Below are 16,498 nucleotides of genomic sequence, written 5' to 3'. Positions count from 1 at the left end.
CAATTTCCCCTCCACTCCAAATATTTGTAATACCTTCCACACTCCTTGCCTAACTATTCTGTCATAAGCTTTCTCCAAGTCCATGAAGGCAGCATACACTTTCTTTCCCTTCTCTAGATACTTGTCCACTAAACATCTTAAAACAAATATCTGATCTACACACCCTTTTCCCTTCCTAAATCCCCCTTGTTCTTCTCCAACTAGTTCCTCTGTCATATGCCTAATCCTATCAATGAGTATTCTACCATATATTTTACCAGTCACACTAAGAAGGCAAATATCCCTATGGTTACCACATACTTCTCTCTCCCCTTTTCCTTTGTATAATTGAACAATTATACCTGATTTCCAGTACTCTGGAACCCTTCCCTCTTCCCAAGCCAATCTACACAACTTCCATATCCACTCCACAACAATCTCACCCCCATACCTCAGCATTTCACCACACACTCCATCAATTCCTGGGGCCTTTCCCAACTTGATCTTCTTCATTGCTTCCACTACTTCCACCCAACTGATCTCTTCCTCCCTCCTCTCATCTCTTCTTCTCCCAGCCATTCCCCAACCACTTATACTCACACTGCTCTCACTCTCTACATTCAACAAATCCTCAAACTGCTCCTTCCATTTCCTCAATTTCTCTCCCTTCTCCACCAACAATCTATTATTCCTATCTTTCACTCCCCTACTATTTCCCCTTTCACACTGCCTTACTTTCTTTACCTCCTTCCAAAACAATTTCTTACTCTCCCTCCATTTCACACTCAGATTCCTCCCAAACTCTTCATCCACTTTCTTCTTACTCTCCTTCACCAGTCTCTTCACCTCCCTTCTCCTGCTCACATATACCTCTCTCTTCTCTCTCTCATCTTCTCCCCTACCTCTACTCACTAAGCATTCACTATATGCCTTCTTCTTTTGTTCCACAGCTCGTTTCACCTCATCATTCCACCATGCTGTCCCTTGCACACCCTTGGATCTCCTCCTCACTCCACAAACCACCTCACACGCTGCACCTATCTCTTCCATGAATATCTTACATGTCTTCCACCCCTTCCATCTGCTCTAACTCATACCTTCCCAATCTTTCTTCCACTATGCTCTTATACTCTGCCATTTTCTCACTATCTTGCAAATTCTCCACTCTTCTCACATGAGCTGTTTCCTCCTGTCTTCCCCTTCGTCTCCTCAACCATTTTCCTTGCAGCTTTACCTTGGCCATCACTAAGTGATGGTCCGAGACTCCATTCCCCCACCCTCTCCACATGCTTGCATCCAACACTTGTCTTCTCATTTGCTCATCCACACACACGTAGTCTATCATTGCCTTTCATTCAACAAGTTCACCATCCATCCTCCTCATTACTCTCCATGTATACCTGTGGATCATTTTATGCCGAAAGTAGGTGTTGGCTATAGCCAACCCCTTACCAGCACAGATGTCCACCAAAGCACTACCATTCCCATCTACTTCAGCTGGCACACCCCACTGACCAACCACTTCATCCACTCGTACATTCCCAACTTTGCCTTTCATGTCTCCAATCAAAAGCACTCTATCACTCCTCTCAAATTTGTCTATACATGCTTCTACTCTCGCCCAAAACTCATCTTTCACTCTTGCCACTTGGTCCTCTGTCGGAGCATACACACATACAATCGTCCACGCTTGTATACCTACTTTCATTCTCACCCATACAATCCTTGCACCCACTGTTTCATACTCTCTTATATTCTCCTTCCACTTCTTGCTTATCATCAGACATACTCCCTCTCTTGCTCTCTAATTCTCATTAACTTCTCCACATATACCTAAACCCTATTCCCATTCTCTCACACTTTCACCTTTCCATTTAGTTTCAGTCAATCCACATATATCCACTTTTGCATCCTCAAGCACCTGAACAATCTCTCTCTCTCTTTCACTTCATCATTCACTTCCCTCACATTCCACGTTCCCACCCTCAGAATGTCCTTTGTCCATTCCTTAGTTGTCAATGTATGGTCCGTCCTTGTCCGAGGCGCTTTATTCACTTGTTTAATTAGTTCTTTTTACGGGGTGGGGCACTAACCCACCACCAACCCTTTTAGTCGCCTCGTACGACAAGCAGGGATACTGAGGGAGTATTCTTGAAACCCCCCTACCCCCAGGGGAATAATTATACCTGACTTCCAATCCTCCGGGACTCTACCTTCCTCCCAGGTCAATCTGCACATCTTCCACATCCATTCTACTACTATCACTCCCCCATGTCTCATCATTTCACAACACATTCCATCAATTCCTGGGGCTTTCCCCATTTTGACTGTCTTCATTGCTTCTACTACTTCCATCATACTGATTTCTTCCACTCTTCTCACATCCCTCCTTCTCCCAGCCATTCCCCAGCCAATTATACTCACATTACTTTCATTCTCTATGTTCAACAATTCCTTAAAGTGTTCTCTCCATCTGCTCACTTTTTCTCTCTTCTCCACTTGCAATCCACCAAATTATAAATTTACTGTACCAAATCAAGTAATTTATTTTTGCCTTTCATGCCTTCTTTGTCTTTCTGCTACATTGGATATTCGTTTCACAACCCTAAACCACTCCATTTCCTCTGCATGCATGCTCCTTGACCCTCAGGGGGAAAAAATCCTTACCTCATATTGTATGACTGAGTGATTACACACTTCACAGGATGCTGAAAGATGCTAGTCTATATAAATTAATGGTTCCTCCATATCCAGTGCTCTGATGAGAGATATGTTGCATTAATGCATTACAAATGCCTACCTCTTGACCTCATCTGCTGACTGTGCAATGAAGAAACCCTGAGTATTAGGCTGAATCTTGGTGGACTTAGGGTTGATAGCAATCTTACTGTCTGTTCCCTCTTCATTCTTCACCTCAATGGCCAGAAGCAGTAGTTTTAGCTTTGAGAAACACAATCTGCCAGGATGTGAAAAGGGAAGTTAGAGTGGCGAGTAATTTTAAAAACTTTATCCCACTTCATCACCTTTTACTCTTACTAAGCTCTCATCTAGTGGTCACTTCATATTTCAATGCTTAATCCTCAACTCCTTGTTAAAAATAAGCTTTCCCTTAACATTTTTTGCTTCCTTCAATTGTTTTCTTTACCATCTCCCTTTCACTAAATTATCTTCTTCCTTCAATTTCCTTGTCTATCATATCCCTTCTACTAAAAACCTGTTTCACTAATCACCAGTGTGTTACTATAAATTACTAAAAATAATCAAAATGAGCATTATTTGCTTTATCATTACATAATGCACCATAAATAATTTCATACAGATATCATATTCAAATGACCTTCATCTCACATTGCATAACATTTAAATTCCACTTACGGTACTTCTTTTTCTGCAAAGTAAATTATGGTAATATACATACAAATATTTATTTTTACATACTGTACATTATGTGCTGTAATTTCTAATATATGCACTTACTGTCAAAATGAGCTCTACCTCTCCACATTTACACACAAAGTTAACCCACAGTGAATATATATTTCCCTCCTCCAAATCTGCACTGACTTACTCTGATGCCTGTGGGAAGCTCATACCCACAAAGCTTGGTGATAGCGTCTCTGTATACATCTCACAGCCAGTGCCACAAAGGTAGTCATTCTGCCACGCCTGTGTGTCTGGTGACTGGTGGGAAAAGGGAGAGAACAGCGGATATGGCAAAGTCAGTAAAGCTCACACTGCATGCTAAGGTCAGGAAATAGTGTACAGTATTTAGTCTGGGAGAGCAGAGGGGAAAAAAATCATGCTAAACTATTCAACAATTTTAGTAGAAAGTCCCACAACACAAATGGTAGTCTTATTCAGTCTGAAGTTCCACCAAGCACTAAAACCTGACATATTTTCTTACCCAGGGTTTTGAAGTTTTGGCATGGGTAAGGCACTTACTATATTTGTTGCACATGCTAGTATTCTATGAATGCTTCTACCATAAAAGATAAATTTGCAAATTTTCAATAAACCCAATAAGGGATCAGACAATGACACTACATATCTACAAGTGGATGAAGTAAGCAACTGAGAACCAAGGTCACAGATTCATATCTCGTAATATATACTGCACTTAACGTATAGTACTTCAAACTAGATAATCTTTACTTATACTGTACTTAAATCTAATTAAGATCAGTTTCATTCACTGAGTGGTCACCCTATGATGTATTAAGTGTTTTATGTTAGGTGTGCTGTACGCTTCCACGTTGTGCATTACGGTGACGTACAGTATTTAGGGTAATTCTGGTACACATGAGAAAATCGTGACTGGCTGAGTGTCAGTCTTTATAATGGCTTACCAATGTTCACTTATGGAGGTTTTTGCTAATATGGAAACTTCCTAAAATATGGCTGCCACATAGTCTGCGGGATGACCGTACATAAAACCCACAACTACAGTAAATCCTCGCTATAATGAACTTCAATATACTGTACTGGAATTCGCTTTTATCGGAATTGAGGAACTGACCAGACTAAATTCTTATATATCAGGAAAAGTCCGAAGGAGATGAGTGATAAGTGAAATATACAGACAAAGTGAAAATCTTCAGTTTGTAAGATCATAAATAATAAGGTGCATAAAGTGTACAGTATAATATTTGAAAAGTGTTTAAAATTGTCAAAATAAAGTATTTTCTAAGTGCTTCCCCTCTCCCTAGGTTAGAAATGAGCACACTGGCAGGCAGATGTGGTGGTGTATGCAGCTCCCCCAGTCCTCCCTCCATCCCCTCCCTTCTCCCATCATCCCTCCTCCATCCCAGCTATAGGAGCTTCTGCCCAGGCACAAAGAAAAACAATTTCCACAACCAAATTTGCCCCCAGGAAATTGGTTATATTGACATAAATTTTATACCACCATCTTTGGTGGTGTTTCTACTATATGATAAGCTAATAAATCACACAAAACTGATGAATAAATGTACAGAAATACAGTGAGAATAAACTTGTTCAAGTGTAAAAATTGCTTCAAATAACTTCCCAACATCCTAGTCCAAAATTTTGCCCACACCATGCACGAGCAAAGTATACGTCTAGCTGCAGAATTTCATGAGCCTTCTTGTGGTGTTTTCGTAATTTTGATAGGACCAATGAGTAAGTCGCTAAAAAAAAGAACAAGAAAAAAAAATCGTTGAGTGTGGTGGGGGATGGAGGGATGGGGGAGGTGGGGTTGGAGTTCGTTTCGTTTTTAAAGGCTCCAACATGCTTGCATGCGTCGGCCTTGGTCACCTAATGGCAGCTCTCCATGCTGCACAATCCATTGCAGCCTCCCTGTTCAGTCCCTTAACCCTGAGGTCTCTCTTAATGACCTCGTCCCATGTCTTTCTCAGTCTACCCTTCGTAACCCCACCCCCAATATTAACACTTCTCACCTTCCTCACCCAATTATCATCCCCCAAGAAAAGGAGGGGATATATATATATATATATGTGTGTGTGTGTGTGTGTGTGTGTGTGTTCTTACCTAATTGTTCTTACCTAATTGTATCTTTACAGGAATGAGTCAAGCTCGTACTGTCCCGTGTCTTAGACCATATTTATCGTACATATCCTTAAATTTGTGAATTGTTTTGGCACACACTATTTCATTCGGAAGTGCATTCCATTGATCAATTGCTCTGTTTGGGAAACCAAATTTCCTTACGTCTTTATCACCTCTCTTCTTATGCAGTTTTTTGCAGTGTCCTCTTGCTGATGCTTCTCCATATGTTAAGTAATCATTTATGTCTATTTTCTCCTTTCCTGATATGCACTTATACAGCATTATCATGTCACCTCTTTTCCTTCTCTCCTGTAGTGTTGGTAGATTCAGTTTATTTAGTCTTTCTTCGTAGCTTAGGTCCCTTAAGCTTGGTATCCATCTTATAGCGGCCCTTTGAACTTTTTCAATCTTGTCTATATGCTTTTTGAGATGAGGACTCCAGACTATTGATGCATATTCCAGAGTTGGTCTAATGAATGATGTTATTATCCATCTTAGCATGTCTTCATTTATGTATGTGAATGCTATTCTCATATTTGCAAGCAGTGTATGCATGTTCTGTACCTTCTCGCTGATGTGGTCAGCCGGAGATAGTCTGTTATTCATAATCACACCTAGGTCTTTCTCTCTTTCTGATGTGTATAGGGTTTTATTTCCTAACTTATAATCCCCATCAGGTCTTTTTCCACTTTTACCAAACCTGATTACATGACACTTGTCCACATTGAATTCCATTTGCCATGTACTACTCCATTCATGGAGTTTATTTAATTCTTCTTGTAGCTCCCTACAAGAGTCTGTGCTAGTAATTCTCCTTTGTATTTTTGCATCATCTGCAAACATATTCAGATAGCTCTCATTTCCAGTGTTACTGTTTATATCATTTATGTACACTAGAAACATGATTGGTGCCAGCACCGAACCCTGTGGTACTCCACTAGTCACTTCTTTCCATGATGAGTAGTTTCCTCTTAGTACTGTCCTCATTTCTCTTTTTATGAGAAAGTCTTGCATCCAACAAAACAGTTTGCCTCGAATTCCTCCTTGATGGTACAGTTTCCATAAAAGTCTTTGGTGTGGTACTGTGTCAAAAGCTTTCTTGAAATCTAAATAGATACTGTCCACCCATCCTTCCCTTTCCTGTATTGTGTTTGTTACTCTGTCATAGTAGCTCAACAGATTAGTAACACATGATTTTCCTTTTCTGAAACCAAACTGTCTTTCTGTTATCATACTGTGTTCTTCTAGATGATTTACCCAAGCTTTTCTTATAAATTTTTCTAATACCTTGCTTACAACACTGGTCAGTGATACTGGTCGGTAGCTGAGAGGATTTTGTCTATTTCCTTTCTTGAATAAGGGGACTATATTTGCTTTTTTCCAAATATCAGGTAGTTTCCCTTGACTCAAGGATTTCTTGAAAATTAAAAATAATGGTTTACTTAACTCCTTTGCACATTCTCGTAACACCCAACATGAAATTTCATCAAGACCACTTGCTTTTCCTCTGTATAATCTACTTAACTCCTCTTGTATTACTTTTTCTGCTATTTGTATATCTGGTAGTATGTGTGGACATGAGTGTTCCACATATTCCCTCTCAAAATTTTTTTCTTCTGTAAAAACTAATTGGAAATTCTTATTTAGTGCTTCACAAATATCTTTCTCTTGTGTATAAGTGATTCCCTCGTCCGTGATGGATTGTGTGTGTGTGTGTGTGTGTGTGTGTGTGTGTGTGTGTGTGTGTGTGTGTGTGTGTGTGTGTGTGTGTGTGTGCATATTTACCTAGTTTACCTAGTTGTGATGTACTGTACAGAAAATGAGCTATGCTCATGGGGTCCTGTCTCTGTTTCTTGGTATGTCAAATTTAGCTTTGAACTCATTTAACCCCTAAAAGACGGGCATCAGAATGTTCTGACATATGCTCAGGACGGACATAATCGGCAGGTGTGATATAGTTGGGGGTTTGTGGGGAGGTGGTTGGGGGTCGTAGGGCGGTGTGGGGGATGGGGGTGGTGGTTGGTGGTGGGGGTGGTGATGGGGGTAGTTTGGGGGGTGGGGGTAGAGGTAGGGGGTGGTGGGATGGTTTGTGCATGGGTGGGGGTGGTGAGGGGATTGTGGGGGGTAGAGGTGTTGTGGGGTAGAGGAGTTGTGGGGGTGGGGAGTTGTTGGGGGTATGGCATATGGAGGGCTGGGGGGTGTGGGTGAGGGGTGGTGGGGGGAAGATAGAGGGGTGGAGGCAGAGGTGGTGGTGGGAGGGTGGTGGAGGAGTGGGTGTTGGGTGGGGGTGGGTGTGGGTTGGTTGGGGGGCAGTGGGTGGATGCAGGGTGGTTAGGGACAGTGGGGGGGTGGATGGGGTGGGGGGTGATGATGTGTGGGTGTTGTGGTATGGGATTGTGAGGACAGGGTGGAGGTGCACGGTTGGGAGGAGGGCGTGACCGCAAATGCGGACACCCATCTTTTTGGCCCTAGCATCCTCAGACAGCATGTGTGGACATCCATCTTTTAACATCCATCTTTTAAGAGTTAAGTTTTTAGACTGGATGATCTCTTTGTTCAGGCTATTCCACAGGTCTATGTATCTATATGGAAGACTATAGTTCTTGATATCCTTCAAGCAACTTGGCTTTTTTAGTTTCATTCTGTGTTCTCTTGTGACTAACCCATCCTATACAAACAGATCTTCTCTGTCAATTTTTTCTACTCCCATCCTGGTCCTGAACACTTCAATCATGTTGCCTGTCTCTCTCCTTTGTGTGTGTGTGTGTGTGTGTGTGTATTTACCTATTTGTATTTACCTATTTGTAGTATACAGGAATTGAGCAATGCTCGTGTTGTCCTGTCTCCATATCCACATTTATCAAGTCTACCTTTACACACATGAATGTTTTTCTCATGCACCACCTCTTTGTCTAAGTCGTTCCAAATATTTAAGAATATACCTAATTGTGATATACACGGAATGTACTATGCTCGTGGGTTTCCGTCGCTGTTTCTCAATAAGTCGAATTTAACTTTAAACTCGTTTATGTTTTTAGACTGGACGATCTCTTTGTCCAGGCTATTCCATAAGTCTATACTTCTGTAAGGAAAGCTATATTTCTTGATATCCTTCAAACAGCTTGACTTTTTCAATTTCATTCCATGTCCTCTTGTTGCTCTCTTATCCCATACAAACAGATCTTCTTTGTCAATTTTATCTACTCCCACCATGGTCCTGAACACCGCAATCATGTCTCCCCTCTTTCTCCTTTCCTCTAACGAAGGCAAATCCAGTTTTTCCAGCCTCTCTCTGTATGACAGGTCTGTCAGACTGGGGACCATCTTGGTTGCTGTTCTTTGTATTCTCTCAATCTTGTTTATATCTTTCTTTTTGTGTGGGGACCACACTACCGCTGCATATTCTAACCTGGGGCGGATCATGGCCACTATCAATTTTTTCATCATTTCCTCATCCATATAATGAAATGCTACTCTTATGTTAGTCAAGAGCTTATAAGTCTCTCCAACTATCTTGTTAATGTGCTTTTCTGGTGACAAACTATCTTGGACCAGCACTCCCAAATCTTTCTCTTCTCTCCTTTTTGTGATTAATTCATTACCCAAAAAATAATTCAGTGATGGTCTCCTGGTACTTTTACCCATTTCCAATATTTTACATTTCTTTACATTAAATTTCATTTCCCACGTCCGGCTCCAATTGTGTATCCTATCCAAATCCTCCTGCAGTATTTTACAATCCTCCTCAACCTCTATCTTCCTCAAGATCTTTACATCATCAGCAAACAGACTCGCATAACTGTTCACTCCATCTACCATATCATTTACATAAATCAGGAACATTACTGGCGCCAACACTGAGCCTTGAGGGACTCCACTTGTTACTTCCCTCCATCCAGACATCTTTTCCTTTATTACTGTCCTCATTTGTCTGTCTCTCAAAAAGTCTCTCATCCATTCCAGAAGTTTCCCCTTTAGTCCTCCTATATATTCTAGTTTCCACATTAGTCTCTTATGAGGTACCTTGTCAAAGGCCTTCTCTAAGTCTAAGTACACACAATCCACCCAACCATCTCTCTCCTGTACCGCATCAATCGCTCTTGAGTAAAAGCTCAACAAGTTTGAAACACATGACCTTCCACTTCTGAATCCAAACTGACATTCAGCCAAAATATTCATCTCTTCCAGATATTTTATCCATCTGTCTTTCAGGATTCTCTCACACAATTTTGCGACCATGCTGGTTAGAGACACTGGTCTATAATTCAGGGGTTCTTCCCTGTTTCCTCCCTTGTAAATTGGTACCACATTTGCCCTCTTCCATTCTTTTGGCACTTTCCCCTCTTCCAGTGAGCATACAATTAAGCTGTGAATTTTATCCGCCAGTTGTTCTCTGCATTCCTTCAGTACCCAATTAGAAATTCCATCAGGTCCTGGGGCTTTCCTTACATCTTGAGTTTCCAGTAATTTATACACTTCCTGCACCTCCACTTTTATATCTTTCATCACCGGAACATTTCTAATCACTCCCTCCCCTTCCACAAGCTCCTTTTCTTTAGTGAAAACTGACTGGAAACGTTTGTTCATTATTTCTGCTTGCATTGCCGCATCATTAAAGACCTCTCCATCTACTTTCAGCTTGGTGATTCCTTCCTTTTGTTTCAGTTTGCCATTAACAAATCTATAAAACAGTTTGGGTTCATCCTTGCATTTGTCAATTATACCTTTTTCAAAATTCCTTTCTTCTTCCCTACGTATTCTTGTGTATTCTTTTCTTGTTCTTTTATATTCTTCCTTTGTTCTGTCGTTACCTCTCTTTCTCCAATTGTTCCACGCCTTATCTCTCTCTTTTTTGGCTATCATACACCTTCTATTAAACCACTCCTTTTTCCTGTTTTCTTTCCCTCTTACTCTTGGTACAAATTTTTCCACTCCCAAATTATAGAGGTCTAGAAAGATATCCCACTTCCTCTGTATCTCTCTTGTTTCTCTGAATTTTCTCCAATCCGCATTTTCAAAAAAGTTTCTCAATCCTGTAAAATTTGCTTTGCCAAAGTTGTATCTTCCCTGTCTATGAAGCTCGTCTCTTGGCTCGACGTTTCCTATTAACATCTGGAACTCAATGACCACGTGATCACTTTTTCCCAAAGGACAGAGATATTCCAATGATTCTATTACATCAGGTTCTTTGGTGAACAGTAAATCTAACCTTGCTGGTGTGTCCTCACCTCGAAACCGTGTCTCTTCTTTGACCCACTGCGTCATCACATTATTCATTATTATATTTAATAACATAGTACCCCACGAATCCTCGCCGCCTCCCGAGTACCATTCCTCCCAGTTCACCTCTTTACAATTAAAGTCACCCACCAAAATTATATTATTGCTTTTCTCAATTATTTTTTGCAAGTAGCTAGCCATATCTGACAACATCTCATGGTATTCGTCATCCTTCCATGCTCTCGTCTTTGGGGGAACATACACTACCGCCATATCTCTCTTAACATTCTCTCCAGTTTCTAATTTCATATATATCACTTCAGCCCTGCCTTCTCCCATTTCCACAGTATCTACATTTATGTTGTTCTTCACTGCTATCATCACTCCTCCTCCCTTTTTTTCTTTTCTGTCTTTTCTCCACAGTTTGTATTTACCATCTCCCAAATGAACATCAATATCTTCTCTTAATTTGGTCTCTACAAAGCACATGACATCAGGTTCATGTTCTCTCAAGAAATCATTAATTTCGATCCTTGTCGATATGAAACCATCAACATTAGTATATATCACCTTCAAATTATTTTTGACATTATTAATACCCTCTTCTCTCCTACTCTCTGTCCGTACCACTTCCTCAACTTCTGATCTTTCACAACCATCCCCCTAATTTCCTTCACTTCTATTTCCTTAAATACCATTTCCTTACTTTCATATCCAATACTCTCCAAAAAAAAGTATTACGTTCTTCCTCTGTCCTCTTATCATTTTTTTCCTTTACTTCTTCCTTTAATGATTTTAAAGCTTCTCTTTCTTCTTCATTCAGATCTTTTCTTATTATAATATTTTCCATCCCCGCCTCTTTGCTTAATTTCCAGGTCACTTTAAGTATCTCATTTATTACACTTTCTGATGTAAACTTGACTCTCATTGGTCTTGTTTCCCCTTTCTTATAAGGCCCTATCCTCCTTACTTCCTCAATTTCTTTTACCCACTTGTTTCCTTCGGGGTCAATCTTGCCTAATATTCCTCTCACCATGTTCGTGTCTCTCTCGAGTCTTGCGAACCTAACCTTTTCTTCCTCTTCCCTGTTTCCAAATACTATCACACATCTGTTCCTTTCTACAGTTTCTCTCACTATTTTCTCTTTTTTCTTCAGTATTTTCACTACATTTTCTTCCATTTCTTTCTTGTTCATTTCCCTTTCTTCCTGGATGATCTCTCTTAAGCTGACCACTTCTTTCTGTTCTTCCTCTACGTGTGCCCACTTTGCCTTGTGTTCTTCTAGTACATTACTCACCTTCTCCGTTTTATTAGTACTCTCTTCAAGTTTCCTCCTCAGTTCAACATTTTCCCGCTTCAAATTCTTAATCTCTTCATTGGCTGTTTCGTTGTGTGTGTGTGTGTGTGTGTGTGTGTGTGTGTGTGTGTGTGTGTGTGTGTGTGTGTGTGTGTGAAGGATACTGATTCCATCAATCACAAAAGAAATTCAAGAAATATAGCAACATATGATTTTTCAACGATATACACGAAGATCGAATACGAGGATATAAAAATGAAGTTGGAATGGACAGTGCAAGTTGCCTTCAAAAGATTGAATATAAATTTGATCGCAGTAAGTGAACACAAAGGATGCTGGGTAAATAAGAGAGGGGCAAAAACCTGACATTCTTAGAGGATAAAATAATAGATATGACAAATTACCCGGCAGAAAACTGCTAAATAATAGGTATGACAAATTACCCAGTAGATAACTGTTAAATAATAGGCATGACAAATTACCTGGTAGAAAACTGCTTCTTCTCTTGAGGAAATGTGGTTTTCAAGCAGTGTATAGGAATACCCATGGGAACAGCATCAATCCCATTCATTATAAATCTATTCTTATATAGTTATGAATTCAAATGGATAGAACAAATACCAAAAGTTCAATATTCAGTGGCAAACAAAACTAGATTATTCAATGATGATTTAATATCTTTAAACAATGATGGAGAAATGAATGGAAGGTTAAAAGAAATATATCCGGAAGCACTAGTATTAAATAAAGAAAACACCGACAACTGCCAAGCAAGTTTTTTGGAAATAAATATCAAAATAGAAAACAAAATAATATCAACAAAAACTCTATGATAAAAGAGATTAATATAATTTTGAAACTGTATCATACCCAAATTTGTCAGGAAACATACCTAGAGTTCCAGTATATGGTGTATGGAACTATGCACGTCTCAATTGCTACAGGTCGCAAACGCAAGCACAAATTTGGAAAACTTTATTACAAGAATCCAACAGATCAGAAGAAAATTTCTCAGTCAAGGATTTTTCAAAACAGAAATATGTAAGACATTAAAAAAAAGTATCACTGTAGCTCCTTCAAACATCTAAAAGTAGAGATATAGTCTTACAAGGGAATTATTTGATACTGCCATGGAGACAATGGTATCCCTGGGCCACTGACAGCAGAGTGCTCACTGGATCCCCCCTGGCTCTGTAGCAGATTAAAATTGGCTATAACATAAACCAAGCATACCTCCCAATTTGGACTCAACGAGATGCAATTTAATCGACCATAACAACAACAAACTATTCCTCTCAACTATGACAACAAATTACACCTATCAATTTAGACTCAACTGGGTGTGACTTAATCGACTATGACAACAGACAATTCCTATCAAACTGAACTCCACTGGATGAGGCATATTTGTCATATCTTTTCATATATGTGTGAGAATGAGTGAGTGAGTGATGAGTGAGAGAATGAGTGAGTGAGCAAGTGAGTGAGATGGGGGGGGGGTGTAGCAGGGCAGTTTGGCTATCTTGTCTCCCTCCCTGTCCCTCCACCCTCCCCCACTCCTGCTTGTCTCCCTCCCCATCCCCCTGCCCTTCCCTTCGCCCCCCCCACTCCATTTGTCTCCCTTCCCACCTTCCTCCACTCCTGGTTGTAACCTTTCCCATTCTCCCACCTTCCCTGGGTTAGCAGGGGTAAGTCCAGATGTCACTTTTATCAGACTTTCACTTTTTTTCAAAATGGCTTGGGCCCCAGTTAGTCTGTTATAGTGTGGTTTTACTGATCTGATTTTCAATATTCTGACTTAATCACCTCTGTACTGTACTACAGTACAATATAATCTTTATTCATCCCTCCACCCAGCAAGGTTTCTTCTAAGTTGCAATAAAATGTCTGGTGCACCCTCACCCTCAAATCTGGACTATATTGCATTTACTTTAACCTGGCAAACATCTGTAAACCCTTTCAGCACAGTTGATGGCCAAATGTAATCAGATAGGAGTGCTGACTTGACCAAGGGGATGCATTCCAACCTCATAAATATAGCTCATCAAATTTTATATCACCACAAATTGGTAATGAAGTTAAGAATGTGATCCATTCCCTCAAATGAAAACAAACTTACTAGAGATAATCAAATCTTTGGTCTTTACACTCCTAATCTACGTATGGAATGTAGCTGCCAGCTTGCATGTGCCTGTTCACTGGCTGGCAGCTGTTTTACACACTGAATCTTAGTTTTATGGGGACTGAAGGGCAATTGATATGTAGGATCATGGAACACTAACTTCTCTTATTGGAGGTGTGCCCTGCTTCCACCCACTGCTTCACACGCTGATGTAAGTGTGAAAGGCTTATGGAGTGTAGAAAAAGTACAAAAAGCGTAAGTGGATTTGTCACAATGGAATGGCTGTTTGTAAGAGAACACATATATGCCATCCATGGAACTCTGACATGATGAAAGTAAGTGTGAAAGTATGAAAAGATGTACTAATGCACCTTTTTAAAAGTCCAATCTAGGTGGAACTGCATCACATTAGGAGGACACATGCTACCAACTTGACCACTGGAGGCTCTATGGTCTTGATAAAAACAAAAATTAAGAGAGTGCATGATGGATGATTGAATGGTTAGCCAAAATAAAAAACAAAATACACCCTTCAGTTCATGGGGTTGAAGAAAATTATTTCTAACCCCATCACTCCACAGGGCTTCTCATAGCATGAAAAAAGGTATCTGGCAATGCCAGAAAACAATACAAACTATATTCCTGGGGTGAATGTGTTAAGTGGACTTCTGATTTACTGAACAAACTTCCTTCTAATGAAGACAAACTGTCACAAGTAATAAGGACAGACTGTTGCAATGGTAACTATTTGTGTGCATCAGCTGGACAAATGTGTTATTTATCTGGTTAATGAACAAGTTACATCCCTTACTTATCATACTTTTTCCTAATTTACCAGCAAGCCATGGTCAATTTCAATACACAAGGAAAATATAATTTACATCTATATATATATATATATATATATATACACTCAAACCTTGAGTAACACGTGGTTGAGTAACACGTTTTTGTTCTAACACGGTCAGCATAATGAGACAAGTCATGTCAACACGTGGAAAAACTCAAGCTCACGCGAGAAGTCAGCTGGCCTGGCGACTAAATTTGAAAGTTGCGCGCGATGATGTCACCCTCTAAACTCTGGGTACTTTTCCTGGGCACATAGTTCCATTCTGTATGGGTATTGATCTCAATACCACACCCAGCCACCTAAGCCAAGCAGCCCTAGTGGGATAGGTTAGGTGTCAGGTAGAAAAAATTTTGCCTGGGAAACACACTGAGCATATTTTTGAGAAAAACCTATGGTTAGTTTTGAAACAACTGGGCGAGCATCGTTCCTGGCTGAGGGTTCCCGGTGGTGAGATGAATACGCATACAGAATGGAAATATGCTTCATGGGCACACTCAAGGCCAAATGGTTAGACAAAATTTATGGGTTTCGCAATTTCAGGGGACGAAATGGAACGAAAATGTATGCTAATCAGGGGGAAAAAAAAAAAAAATCCATGTGTTCTCGTGAGTTAGGGTTCAGTTCCACATTCTTCATTCAATTTCATGCTGCCCAACACATTTCGGACCAACTGGGCATGTGGTTATCAGTCCTTTCTGATGCCTCGCCTAGTTCTTACCCACTCATAATGGGTTTTGCAGTTTTAAGGGAGGAAATGGAATGAAAATGTTTGCTAGACAAAAAGTTACTCTTTTATCCATGTTTCATTCATTCATTCATTGCCAGACGCCATGTATCCCAAACGGGGTGGCCAAGGGCTTAGAGTTAATTGTTTTACAGGGAGGGGCACTAATCCTCCACCAACCTCACTTGACACGTAGGGATGCCAACAGCATCTGGTGTTCCCAGGCGGTCACCCATCCAAGTACTAACCAGACCCAACGTTGCTTAACTTCGCTGATCGGACGGGATGTGTTCTTGTAAATTAGCTTTCAGTTCTACATTCTTCGTTCGATTTAGTGCTTCCCAACACATTTCCAACTAACTGAGCATACGGTTATGTCCTTTCTTGCGCCTCGTCTAATTCTACCCCACACTCATACTGGGTTTCACAGTTATAGGGGACGAAATGGAACGAAAATGTTTCCTAATTAAAAAAAAAAAAAACTTTCATCCATGGGTTCTCGTAAGTTAGTGTTCAGTTCCACATTTTCGTTCGAATTCGTGCTTCCCAACACGTTTCGGACCGACTGAGCATACGGCTATAAAATCCTTTCTCGCATCTCACTGACTTTACCTCACAGTCATATGAGTTTCGCAGTTTTAGGGGACAAAACTGAATGAAAATGTTTGCTAACCAGAAAAAAAAATTACTTCCATCCATGTTCTCTCACAAGTTAGCGTTCAGTTCCACATTCTTCGATCTTCTTCCTGATAGTCTTGTATTTTTCGGATTACTTATGGG

General features: G+C 40.3%; 1 protein-coding gene across 11 annotated transcripts in view; it reads right to left on the bottom strand.

Moving 5' to 3' along the window:
* Positions 1 to 16,498, bottom strand: part of slo (calcium-activated potassium channel slo) — a 743,408-nt gene that overhangs the window by 165,977 nt on the left and 560,933 nt on the right. For all 11 annotated transcript variants that reach the window (XM_080286162.1, XM_080286163.1, XM_080286164.1 and 8 more), the window contains exons 12-13: positions 3,548 to 3,660; positions 2,780 to 2,935 (exon numbers count right to left, since the gene is read on the bottom strand). In XM_080286162.1, the coding sequence (XP_080142288.1) occupies positions 2,780 to 2,935; positions 3,548 to 3,660 (269 nt within the window). The remainder of the gene's footprint in view (positions 1 to 2,779; positions 2,936 to 3,547; positions 3,661 to 16,498) is intronic.

The sequence above is a fragment of the Coenobita brevimanus genome, chromosome 110, assembly GCF_032717465.1.
Source record: "Coenobita brevimanus isolate Jiangsu-jjx chromosome 110, ASM3271746v2, whole genome shotgun sequence".
NCBI classification, from domain to species: Eukaryota; Metazoa; Arthropoda; class Malacostraca; order Decapoda; family Coenobitidae; genus Coenobita; species Coenobita brevimanus.
Note: the sequence above shows the minus strand (reverse complement) of the source record. Positions and strands in the feature narration are given on the sequence as shown.